Source organism: Cercospora beticola, chromosome 3 (genome assembly GCF_033473495.1).
Source record: "Cercospora beticola chromosome 3, complete sequence".
NCBI lineage: Eukaryota > Fungi > Ascomycota > Dothideomycetes > Mycosphaerellales > Mycosphaerellaceae > Cercospora > Cercospora beticola.
Genome location: NC_088937.1, coordinates 1,995,532 through 2,007,904, shown reverse-complemented (window position 1 = coordinate 2,007,904; position 12,373 = coordinate 1,995,532). Strand labels below are relative to the sequence as shown.

At 54.3% G+C, this 12,373-nt stretch overlaps 6 protein-coding genes across 6 annotated transcripts; 4 read left to right on the top strand and 2 right to left on the bottom strand.

Annotated features, from left to right (window-relative positions):
- Nucleotides 1–23: 23 nt before the first annotated feature.
- Nucleotides 24–465, top strand: RHO25_004751 (uncharacterized protein; the record flags this gene model as incomplete). Its single annotated transcript, XM_065602590.1, has 2 exons — nucleotides 24–162; nucleotides 230–465. 2 exons carry the CDS (start codon nucleotides 24–26, stop codon nucleotides 463–465), a joined length of 375 nt encoding a protein of 124 aa, XP_065458662.1.
- Nucleotides 466–2,578: 2,113 nt separating this feature from the next.
- Nucleotides 2,579–3,792, bottom strand: RHO25_004750 (uncharacterized protein; the record flags this gene model as incomplete). Its single annotated transcript, XM_023595664.2, has 2 exons — nucleotides 2,579–3,557; nucleotides 3,611–3,792. The coding sequence occupies 2 exons, from the start codon at nucleotides 3,790–3,792 to the stop codon at nucleotides 2,579–2,581; spliced, it is 1,161 nt and encodes a 386-aa protein (XP_023456727.1).
- Nucleotides 3,793–5,696: 1,904 nt separating this feature from the next.
- RHO25_004749 (uncharacterized protein) lies at nucleotides 5,697–6,591 on the top strand (the record flags this gene model as incomplete). The annotated part of the gene is made up of 2 exons (XM_023595663.2): nucleotides 5,697–5,883; nucleotides 5,987–6,591. 2 exons carry the CDS (start codon nucleotides 5,697–5,699, stop codon nucleotides 6,589–6,591), a joined length of 792 nt encoding a protein of 263 aa, XP_023457819.1.
- A 1,093-nt stretch (nucleotides 6,592–7,684) lies between these two features.
- Nucleotides 7,685–8,563, top strand: RHO25_004748 (uncharacterized protein; the record flags this gene model as incomplete). Its single annotated transcript, XM_023595662.2, has 1 exon — nucleotides 7,685–8,563. One exon carries the CDS (start codon nucleotides 7,685–7,687, stop codon nucleotides 8,561–8,563), a length of 879 nt encoding a protein of 292 aa, XP_023457818.2.
- Nucleotides 8,564–8,969: 406 nt separating this feature from the next.
- RHO25_004747 (uncharacterized protein) lies at nucleotides 8,970–10,548 on the top strand (the record flags this gene model as incomplete). The annotated part of the gene is made up of 2 exons (XM_023595661.1): nucleotides 8,970–9,068; nucleotides 9,127–10,548. The coding sequence occupies 2 exons, from the start codon at nucleotides 8,970–8,972 to the stop codon at nucleotides 10,546–10,548; spliced, it is 1,521 nt and encodes a 506-aa protein (XP_023456900.1).
- Nucleotides 10,549–11,077: 529 nt separating this feature from the next.
- On the bottom strand, nucleotides 11,078–12,292 carry RHO25_004746 (uncharacterized protein; the record flags this gene model as incomplete). Its single annotated transcript, XM_023595660.1, has 1 exon — nucleotides 11,078–12,292. The coding sequence occupies one exon, from the start codon at nucleotides 12,290–12,292 to the stop codon at nucleotides 11,078–11,080; it is 1,215 nt and encodes a 404-aa protein (XP_023457828.1).
- Nucleotides 12,293–12,373: the final 81 nt, after the last annotated feature.

The following is a 12,373-nucleotide window of genomic DNA, read 5'->3' as shown; positions in this document are numbered from 1 at the left end:
TGCAGACAAGCATAGTCAGAATCATGGCATTTCAAAGTCCCACTCGCCCGTGGGTAGAGCTGCAAGCAAAGGCGTCCACCAAACATCCATTCCAGCTCAATCTCAAGCTCGTGATGCAAAACCGGCGAAATTCTCGAGCGCACCAACTTCTCAAGATCACGCGTTGGTATCTAGCCGGTCGTCTTCCGTCGCACAGCTGACCACGATACTAGTTCTACCTCTTGCCAAGACGAGGCGAAGGCCGGTAGCACGAAGCCTTCCCCAGAATCGGTAACAGTCGAGAAGGACCAGAAAGTCGCCGAGAACTCAAGTGGTTCAGAACCCAAGGCTACCGGGGAATGGGGCGACATCTACGACGACATCAGTGACGACGACGACGAGGCATCAGATGATGATGACGAGGACGATGGTTTCGACGATGCTGCTCGACCAGGACAGACGGCGACGCAGTACGGTTGGCTCTAGGAGGTGAACCCCGGCTCTGTGGCATGGTACCAAAGAGGTCCCATGTCGTTTCTGACAGGCGACTTCATCGGGATGGACTCCGAAACGACTGTGAGCCATCGGTTGCTGGTGGAGAGATGCTGTCTGCAGTATCGCGCCAATTGCACCTTCTGACTTCTACGCGATGCTTGGGCTCCAAGCATGTTATCGCCGCTGTAGTGATGGAAGCGGCATTTCGCGGACATCGACTGGGTGTGTGCGTAATGGTTATCAGAAGTAGCGTGGTCCTGCGTCTAGACATTACAGACATATGGTACTCACGTATCATTTTTGTTGAGATATGAGAGTCATGACTGTAGTGGTGCAAGTCTGCACTTGCGGCTGTGCCACGGTCTGTGACATTGCTCCACTTGCTCGCGACTTGAGCCTCAAGATCTGTATCGAGATCTCGTGTTTCGGTTGTGCAGCTCGGCAGGGGCTGAAATACGTGGTGCTGTGGCAGCCTGTGAGCGTGAGCAACCTGTACGGTTGGCGGCACGTAGCTTCGACAGAATGAAGTGTTTGGTATGCTATCGTGACGTACAAATTTGAGCTGCCGCCCCCCGGGCAATCGGGCAACCGTGTTGGCATCGGTGGTGGGTGAAAGCATGCGAGCATCGCGCACGCTGTGTGTAGCTACAGCCAGCAATGTGCTCTCCCAAAAAGTCAGGACAAGTAATCACATCTGGTCTGCGCAGAGCACAGCGTCGACAGTTGTTGCAGCATCAAGATGTTCGGCGTGGCGTTTTAGCGGCGCAGATCGAAGATGAACAACCAAGTATGGCTACTAAACCCTAACGGACCCGGTGCTCTTGCCGTCGTTGTCAGAATCCTTGGCACCCTCACTCGCCGGGAGGGACGACCACCGGTTTCCTTCGTCCGTGGACTTCTCCTCCTTCATTCACATGATGACTACTCTCTCCACGCTTACTTCCTCTCTCTGTCGGCACCACAATCACTGCAATCGGCCATGAAATCATTCTTCAACTCTTGTCTTGCACTTGACAATACGGTCTAACGCTCTTGATCGCGTTGCCCGAATGCAGGCAATGCTGTCGTGGCGTTACGGTCGCAAGTTTGGTGAAGCTCAGCTGCTTCACCATCCAGAGTAGCCTGAGCCCACAACAACGCACCACATCAGGCAATAACAGACAAGACTACACAACACACTGGACCTCGAAAGGAAAACAATGATCCGAGCAGGTTTCGTGTAAAGTTCAGTATGCGCCCTTGCGGCCGGTAGCAACATCGCAGCATGACCAGTCCTACACACACGAATGCGAGTATATCGACCACACACACTCTAACGGGCAACCTTTACGCATACAATTCCAAATCTACGATCTGTATAGACCGACTGCATCGATACCTGCATTGTTACTGTGATTGTAGCGGCATGCACCGTCGCGCTCGTCAGCCACCAAGCCACGAAGACCACCACCGACAGTCCAGACCTTCGGCGACGAGGCCGAACACCAACAATACCACACACCTAATAATGCAACGCTCGCACACGCATCTCTTGCACTGGAAGCATTCCTGTCGGCATGAAAAGCTCCAAAAGTGAGCTTTGCCCGCCACTGGCGTGATTCGCTATCCTGCACAAAAAACACCCCGCAGGCCCAAAGATGCCCGCCTCCGGCAAAATCACACTCTCTCGTGCTCTCACTGGTCCTCTTACGTCGCCTTTCCGGATTCTCCGATTCCGACATGGGTTGGGAAAGATGTCAGGTTCATAATGATGGCATCTATGGGTGGTATTCCCATTCACTCTCAACGCCTTCCAGCCTTGAGATTTCCTCCCTCTGGACTACTTTTGGACGAGACAACGATTGCTTTTGGGGAACTGAGGACGCTACAAGTCCTATTCTGGCGATATTGTTATTCTGGGATCACGCTGCGACCCGCCGTCTGCTCTACACAACGCCTAAGCAAAGGAAAACTTCCACCCGAGCCCAAGGAAACCGGTAGTTACAGACATGGCTCGTATACTCATTAACTCATGCGACGGATATCACCGCGCTGCCCTGGTACTTTTGTGCTGGATCCATCTCAGGAACATCGCTGGTTCGGAATACCGCCATCCCTCGATGCCTCACCTCAGATCCATGCTGTCGCCTCGAAGCTCGCACTGGTAGTCATTTGGATCACCCCCGGAACCCGTAGGAGATGCGATACCATTCGCCACATACGACTGCTTGCGCATGTCGGAGGCGGTGCGCGGTGGCAAAAATCCCAGCTGCCCGCTCATCGACGAGGCACGACCGCCAAAGCCTGTTGAAAACGACTGCGCTCTCGAGGCTGGCTGCGAAGCAAAGCGAGGAGAATTCATTGCCGACCCGTCGCTGCCTATCGATGGCGAAGGGATGCCAGGCCCTGGGATGCCCATGCCGATGCCAGCTAAGCCCATTGCTGCCGTTCGGGCGGCCTCTTGCGCTTTGTTGTGGTTGTACATGTGTATGGCCGAACACTTGCAGCCTTGGGTGGGGTCGTGCGCGAGAGCTTGATGTCGCAAGCTGGAGAACAAGTCGCGCAGCTCCCGCTCCTCCGCCCTTAACCTGTTGTTGGTTGCTGTGATGTGTCTAGCTGACTCTTCTAGGTCCTCGGTATGCGTCTTCTTCTTCGCACGACATTTCGCCGCCGCCAACCGATTCTTTTCTCGATACTTTTCGCGCTTCCCGTCCACCTCGCCCTCGCCGTCATCCTCGTCCTCGTTCGCGCTTTGCGCCTTGCTACCTTTGGCGCCCTCCTTCTTCGCTCTCTTCGCTTTCGCGTGTCGCTGATTCGCAGCGTTACGTGCGCGCTCAGATTTTGCACTCAGAACTGGTTCGCCGTTCGATGCTGCGGGGAAGTCTTTGGGCGGTGTGTCGTCTGGCGGGGTGATCTGGCCGAACTGTTGCGACACGCTGGAAGGTCGCCCCTCTAGGATCTCCGACTGCATGGACTGTGAGTGAAAAGTCCGCGGGGACTTGACTTTGCTCCATGACGTCGATGCTGGCGAGATGGCTGTATTTTGTCCAAAGAAGACGGAATTGTCTAGAGGTTCTGAGTGCAAGTGATGAGATGCATTACCGCTTGAGGCTGGTCAGTTTGATACATATCCCTCGGACGCTGAGCGGAAACTCACCCTGGATTGTGGATTGTTCCAAAGTCCGGCTGCGCGCCGTGGGTGGTATTGAACATGTTCAACGAGGCAATGTTGCGCTGCATGTTCTCGTACTCATCGTTGCCGGCGTCGTCAAAGGCGAAGTCGGCTTGCGGCTCAAAGGCAGCGTCGCCATAGCCAGGCTGGTCATGTCCGGGATGCATTGTGGCGGCGATGAGTATCCTGGTGGCCGCGGAGAGTAAGTGCAACAAATGTATTGTGCTCACAGGCGAGGAATTCGTCGCGGTGGCAAATGAAGCTTCGGTCTGCTCTGGTCTCGGGCTGCTGCTGCGACTGTGACTGCGATTGATGGAGGCCTGAAAGCCTGAAGTGCAGTCTGAGCCGTGTAGGTTGTGCAGTGGAAGAGAGTGCGCTCACTGCAGGCTGGATTGTGTTCAATGATGCGCGTTCCGCCAGAGTGCGGGCGTGGTGTTTGCGCTGATGCTGGTGTGGCGAAGGACCAAGGAGCTGCGTCCGACAGCAGAGGTGCGTAGGTACCGAGCGAGAGGTAGGCACACGCAGCTTCCGTGCGGCTTCCGGCGCGCGCTGTCGGTTTGTCGAAAAGGGCGCCTTGAGTGCTCATCCACAGAGAGCAGATTCTCCCTGCCCTCACTGACCACGCGCATTGCACGAAACTCTGCCGGAGCTGATCCCGCCCACAGCGCCGATACGTCAAGCACAGCGTGCGGGAGCTCGATCGGCGATGTCTCCACGTTCGACTGCGATTGACAAGCCACAGGCCCACGGCCCCTCAGCCCGCCCACTTTTCTTTCATCACTGGCCGACCCTCGGGTTGCACCATTTCGCCTGCTGGAGGCACCTCCGCCAGCTGCACGTCGCCTCGACATGAGCACCCTACCTTCGGAGCAGCGAGCGAGGCCACGATGCGTCGCCTCTCGCCGTCACTGTCGCTTCCGCTCGTCGACTGAGTCTGCACATGACCCCAGATCTTGCTGAAGCTTAATCACAATGCGGCTGAACATACCCGGCGGTGCAGACGGTAGCAGACACGACTAGTACGCGCTGTGGCCCATCACAGGTGCAAAGTGACCTGGAGTGCCTGGTCCAAGTGAACATCGAGACATCTTTGGCGGAGGCTGCAGAAAGCAGCCCGGCATAGTGTCATCACGGAGCCCCCTAGCTCATTATGCACAACTTGCCGCGAGCCATTGCTGCTGCAAAGTCTGAAGTCGTGTATTCGCACTCGCCTGCCATTTGCCGTCTAGCAACTCCATCATCTCCAGTGTGTCACGAAGGGGAATCTCTTGGTGCTTCGCAAGCCGCAGTGTCGGTATGATGCACCCTCAGCATGACATCAATACGTTCTTCACATGACATGACATGACGCCTCGTCACACTACCCGCTTAAGTATATAATAGCCCCTGTCGTGTCGTGCCCTGGTCGTGTCTTTCTCGGAGATCTGCACAAATGCTTGGCCATGTTGGTGAGAGCCTACAGTGATCGCAGAGATCAACCGCCGTGTACCGCAGTGGCATGATCACCACTCCAGACGGACTTGACAGCACGAACTGTATTCTGCATCGCCCACGCTGAGTGGTAGAGCCTCAACTGGCTCATCACAGAGCCTACTGTCCGCTAGGGTGACCGTTGCTACTACGGTCCCTTGCAACGCTGAAGAATGATCGTCTGCAGGCACCACGTAACGCAGAACGTACTAATAAGTGTGAAGAGAATTTGAGCTTGTTTTATCGCAAGAAGTGGCGCCTCGGTTGCTTTCATGTGCCATTGTCGCTGTCCTCACGGATCCGACTTCTCATTCCACCGCCACCACCGAGCCACGTGGGAGACACAATTTTGACTTCGATTCTAACTTAGCGGCCGAAACGACTTTCAGGAATGTCAGGGCGGGCCGTCTGCCGCGCCCAACGCTGCGCTATTGCTGCCCGCTCTTCTCAGACCTCAATTTGTGATGCCCTGCGCACCCGCTTCGGGCACGGCGACACGGCAACGAGCTCTCGGTAGTGAACTTGACCGCCGGAAGCGTCAGGATCGGAGCTCAATGTCGGCTTTAGCGGCGAGCGCCCAGTCACGCGAACTCTGCGGGTCATGGCAAGCAATGCCAGCAGTCCTGCTGTGCCGAAGAGCGTGCAATCTGTGACACGAAGACACGGCGCTCATGACTCGGGCCTGGACCATGGCGATGGAGAGCACAATGACTATGCGGCCGCCGAGAAGCGAATCACGGAGCTGTCTCAAGAGAATGCCCTGCTGGCGGAGAAGGCTACCGCTGCATGTACGTTCCCTCTATCTGGCGGCACTTGAGCGAGCTCACTGTGCTACCACACACGAGCATCGAGGATCTGCTCAATGGATGTGCTAACTTAGTCACTCTACAGCATTACGCTTCATCGACTACGAGAATGAGTTGCGGGTCTTGAGAGAGGCCCTGCGGCAACAGCAACAGCAGAACCAGAAACAGCCGCACCAGCGTCCGACCTCCGCTTCCTCGAGCAAGTCCGATGAGCAAATACACAGTGCGCCCGCAGCGGCGCCAACGGACAGAATTGGTCTGTCACGATTCGGCAGCTTCATGCGCAAGGCATCCGTTCCTTCTTCCAATGCCAGTGATACCACTCACGAGCAGCGCAACCACGAGCTCGAAGCCTCCCTGATCAGAGAGCAGACTGCACGCATTGCAGCCGAGACCAAAGTCAAGGAAATGAGCGCGGAGATAGAGGAACTGAGTGCCAGTCTGTTCCAGCAGGCCAACGACATGGTGGCTGCGGAGCGCAAAGAGAAGGCTCGGCTTCAGGAAAGAATTGACAGTCTCGAGCAGACGAATCAGAAAGCTGATGGCGCTCTGAAGCAGGAGAACCAAAAGCTGCGCAACAAAGTGGAGGCGCTTGAGCAGCGCGAGACGGAGCGTAAGCGGAGACTGGAAAAGCTGGAGAAAGCACAGCAACGGATCGACCGCGTACGCTTCATGCTCAACCCAAGATGAAGGAGCGAGGAATGGATATGGGTATACAAGTGCGAGTGGTGCCTCGCGAACACGGAGCCAGCAACGCTCAGCCCACGAGACCACGAGGGTGGAGCCTCCGCTCGCTGAACAAGTGCTATCTCGTTCGGGAAATCGCAGGCGGCATGTTATGGCCACAAGCACAGCAAGCGATGAGACTATGCCGTTCGGCATACCGGCCAAGGGGCGAGAGCCGGCCGAACACACGCTCGAATGACGCCTGAATCATTGCTCACCTGGATAGAGGGCATGTGGCTTACTGGCTGGTTTGTGCGGCCCAGTCTTCATCAAAGCTGGCGAGTTCGTGCCAAGCGTAGCGCTCTGGACGGGAACAGGCACTGCACACACGCACAAAACGCGTCACCGTGACTCTGGAGAGATATGCACACTGCCACGGATGCATGCGCCCTGCACGCGTAGTTGGAGCGGAATGTCTTCCACGCGAGACACCTCGCACAGATGCATTGTACAAGGTGTCTGGACAACGGCAGTCGGGCTGCAACGTGGCACGATACTTCGAACGAAAATACGCCGATCGCGCTTTGATGCTTCTTTTCAAGCATTATTGGCTTTTCGAAGCACGCTCGCTGGCGCTCTGCTGTGTGTGTGTCATGGCGGATCGAGGACCGACTGAGTGGTTGAAATTGCGAATACCGACAGCTTGGAAGCGAAGAGATCGCATCCGCCAAGGTTTGTGCTCTCAACTGCAACGACCGCAGCGGCTCCTTTCTCCCTCACCATGAGACACTTTTGACCCCCAATACACCCCGTCACGACGTGGCAGTAGCCAGAACAGGCTGTTGCAGAATGCTGAGAGTCGCCAGAACCTGGTCCTGGTGATGAAAACGCGATACGGAGTCCGTTCCGAAGGGAACCAACACGGCCCAAGACCGGCTCAGCAAGACAGGACGGCGTCCGCGCAAAGGTGGATCCGGAGTGGTGACGTCCGAGAGATATACACTCAGTGCTTCAGCAACAACTCAGCTCGACTGGGAATCAAGGGCACTTCAGATTAAGCACAGGGTCTTGGACTGCCTGCCAAATGCCTGGCTTGCGTGGCCAATACACAACAGCGATGGCGGCACACACCCGACCTCATCCACCGACGTTAGATGGCCTGCCCAACGAACTCAAGCTGCTGGTCTTTCTGCATACCCCAATCAAAGGACTACTCAACTGCCGCGCGACCAATCGCAATATCAGAGCTTTCTTGGATGACCCGAAGAATCGCGAGAGACTCGCCCGCCACCGTATATCAGCAAGGCTGGGAGAGTTTGATCGTACTTGCGATGAAGTGATTAGAGCCGTATCAGAGCTACCCTTCATCGACGCATTGAAGGTTTTTCTGGACCACCGAGGCATTCAACAAGCTGAAGAAGATCGACAGGACGATGCGCACGCGTTCGCAGCTCGACGCCTGGCGCACATAGGCAACACGGACGAAGACGATCTTGACGACATGACCAGCCTAGTGCGACAATTCATATATCTTCATCTTAGGAACAACGAGCCTCACTTGCTTGGTGGCATCGGTCGGATCGAAGTAAACATGGTCGACTTTATGGCTTTGGCGGAGGCAAGGGGCCGCAGACTAGGGTTCAGCTTAGCTGAGATACGGGGCATGGTAGACAAAATTGTCAGGACATCAGGAGGGTTCATCCAAGGGAGAACAAATCGCAAAAGCCGCAGTCTCGATGGCGGGTTCCCTCGTATACCGTTAACGCCTCTGCATTGCACTGGGAGAACAAGGATTCGGCAGGTGCGATTCCAGGGCTTCTGTACTGTGCTGGAGATGGTGCAGCTGCTTGACGTGCCACACATTGGAGATGGCGGTGATTTCAGCTATTATACGGAATCTACATGGTCGTACCACATGTTGCAACAGAGTCTTTATGGACGGCAGCTCAATCTGTTTGAAAAGGCAGCATTATTAGAGGAGATTGGCATTTATTGAGCATATTAGATCGCATCATATGGAGAGAAAGCAGGGCCCAGGCGCATCCGCGGGAGCTTCGAAACTTTATTGTCGTCTCCAACCAGTGCAACCACTACGCCCAAATGAACCGCGCCACCAAACCAGAAACCTGGGGCTGAGACCTCATCTCAGCTCGCATCACATCTTATCTCGCTGGAGTCACGTCCCATCCCATTCGATCAAGAAGTCCACGTCTCTGAATGCGTTGTGGCTGGCTGCCCGACGCATGCAGCCACGAGCGCGTCACTGCTTCTTGCGGGCACAAATCACAACGCGAAAGATGTCTCTGAACGGCCAATGATACAGACCGACAACGGGGTTCCATGCATCGGCAGCCTTGAGCCTGCTTGAACTTAAGCAACGTTGGCGATCCTCTGTTGCTACGATGGCCTCTACACCGAACTACTCCGTCGCTCTCACGAGACGATACCGCAACCTTCAGCCCGAGGTGAAGTGCTGTAACGAGTGCAGGCTGCGGAGGAAGGTAAGTATTGGCAGATCGCTATGCAGACCGAAGAAATCTCCAAGCTAATACGATCCAGGTCGATCCGATTTCTGGACATTGTACACAATGCGCCGCTCGCCAGAGAAGTCAGAGAGAGTCGAGCAGCTCGACGTCGAGTGGAGAGAGCGACAGGACGATCATCTACACCATCGATCAGCGATCTGTTCAGCGTAACCAGTTACTGTATACGTTTCTACAGTCCTACTTCCCTTCGGACCCGGAACCTGAAGTATGGCTCGCTCGTCATATGAGCCCGCTGCTCGTCTTACCGGAGCTCGATTTGTCCAGTCCAATGATGAGCGCAGCGATAGACACACTCTGTTTAGCCCATCATGGCAGAAACCAACGAGATCGGCAACTAGTATATGCGTCGCAAGATGCTTACGGAAAAGTGCTGAATTCCATGCGAAAGGCTCTGAGTGGCAAACCTGCTTCGAGGGCCACTTCGCGCGAAGTCATCGCCAGCTGCCTGCTGATGAGTGTGTACAATGACAGCATACCCGGGTCGTCGAGCTTTAACAATTACGCGACGCATCTCTTTGGCGCCGCGCAATATGCCCAGGCTTGTGGACCTTCTTGCTTGGATCCTTCGGAGCCCTTTGATCAGAAGTTGCTCATGTGGTTGCGGTTTCAATCCTTGTTTGTTTGCGTTGCAAGACGGAAGACATTCTTTTGGAGCTCGCATGAGTGGAGGGCGATGGAAAGTCGATTTGATCCTGGAGGCTCTCGGTCATGGTATCCTTTACTGGTTCCACTACCAGGTCTTCTAGAGCTCGCGGATCGATTGCTCCGTCAGCCTGGACGTGCGGCGCCGCAAGTCCGCGCTGCTCTAGACCTGTGTCGAGATCTGGATACTTTTCGAGAGAAACACCATGAATGGGCTGAAGTTGATTTTGCCGGGAAACCTAGTGTTGTTTACGTGACAGACCCCGACGACTTCGACATGGAGATCGAAGAACACCTGTTCATGACCACTAGCAGTACCTTCACATCCTTCTATGCGTTTCATGACGCGGCCCATGCCATGAGGTGCATGGTGTCTTGGTTCATGGCTTTGGTTTCTGATTGCACTCTTCTCCGCTTACTGGCGGCGTATCCGAGTGCCCCGGACTACATCAAACGCACTTCTAAGGAGGTTGAACAGAAAGCCTTTCAGTCTGCTACTGAAATTTGCCGCAGTGTGTACTACTACAGCATGCTGAATTCGCTTGCGTACGCTCATCTGCTTTGCGTTGTTATCGATCTCGTTCAGGCTTTCTTTGAAGAGTTTGGCTCGGTGCGAGAGGCGGGTTGGTGTCAGGCTTGTCTGATTGCTACGAATATGCGGATGCAGAGAGTGCGGCACCAAAGACATGAAACGTTGTGCAGGGTCGGAGACTTGAACGGAGCGTTCACGAAGGCTTGTCGCTATCGGACTATGCCGGTGGCCGCGACGAGTGAGAGCAGTATTCCGGGATGAGGACTGTTGATGATGTTCGAGACTCTTGACAGATTGTCATGGATGCACAGGTATCGGGATTCAGATCCGATAGAACTTTACTGTGACGAGCCATTCCAAGGAGCTGGAGAAACCTACCCGATGGTCGGGATCAGCCTGGGCATTCAGTGTGGCCTGTTCACCGACCTGAAGAGAAAGGATTACGCCGGGCTAAACCCTGGAACAACAGTCACTGCCTGAAGTTTGGGTTGGAACAGAGCTGGGTCATCGATAGTCCGTCGGGTATTGAAGGTAATGCATACCTGAGAAGCATGTAGCGCCTTGGTCGGCAACAGTACAACGTTGAAGCAGTATTGAATACAGTCCATCATATACATACACGGATACTGGAGACAGAGCAGGGCATTCGCTCTACGATTCTGCATGGGTCACTGCCTACCAGATAGCGGCTGGTGTCCAAAATCGGCCAGTCCAGATTTCTGTGAGTGGCAGATGCCTTACTTCTCGACTCCCAAATGCATATGATGGACTGTAGAGTCACAGACTCTAATCACGGCGCATCTTTCCAAACACTTCTTGCCGTATCCCTCACAAGCAAAAACTTTTCCCACATCCTCTCCATAGTCATACCCTTCCCTCCAGCAAGCGAAGAGCTCGAAAAGCCACATTGCGGACTAATCGCCAACGAATCCAAAGCCTCCTCTTGCGAAACACCTTGACCCTTCGCAACCCACTCCGCAGCTGCCAAAATCCTCGCCTTCAAATCTTCAGTCCTCTCCAACTCCGCCTTCTTCGTCGACACAAGCCCAAGCACCACATTCTTCCCCTTGGGCAGAAACCTCAAACACTCAAACCCACCCGTCCTCTCCACATCGTCGAATTCCAGATAATAAGTATCATAATCCGTCTTCGTAAACAATTTCTCCGCAATCTTATCATATGATCCCGAAACCCAATGCGTAGAACCACTCATATTTCCTCGACAGAGATGCGTACCCATGTGTAAATCTTTTCCAGGCCGTTGTCGTAGGAAATGGTTATGTGCTTCGAGGTAGAGATCTAGCAAAGCTTCTGTATCTACTCCATCCTTTTCGCAGCCGCCGAGGAAGAGAGAAGAGCAGAAGTAAGTCAGATGTGGATCGTCGACGCTTATGAAACGGCAGCCTGCGTTGTAGAGGGCTTGGATTTCGGAGGCGTAGGCTTCGCCTAGGGCTTGGAAGTATTCTGTATCATTCTTGTATCCTGATTCTGCGGTGTACGCTGTGCCAGGCTTGAGTTGAATGTGCTGATAATTTGGCGAAGGCATTGTGATTTTGGCTTCTTTCCAGAGTTCGGAACTTAGACCTGATGTGAGAATTTCCCATTCTTCCAAGTAAGCGCTTTCTTTCCAGCGGATAGGTCCTGTGCAGACGATTGCAGCACGAGTCGTGGCGCCCATCTTTGCGAGACCGGTCGTGGTTGGGAAGTCTGTTCGAAAGGCATCCGGAATCGGCAGTGTCGGTTTGGGCTTCATACCTTCGAGTTTCTCGAAGAAGCCGCCATAGTAAATATGGCGAGTGTACTCTCCCGAGCAAATGGGTCTTATGCCGAGATCTCGTTGTTTTTGAACGACTTCTTTAATGGCTTTGACTTCGGCCTCCTTGATCTTGTCGTCTTGTACAATGTCGTACATCTGAGAAGGAGAAGACAGGCTGGCGCGAGCTTCGAGAAGTTGTTTCGGCCGAAGCAGGGAGCCAATCTGGTCCATTCGGAATGGTGGAGCCATTGTGAGCGATAGATTGTCTTACCAAATGTCTCGTAACTTCGATTGTACTTCAATGCTCTATTATTGTGGTATGTAAGCTGA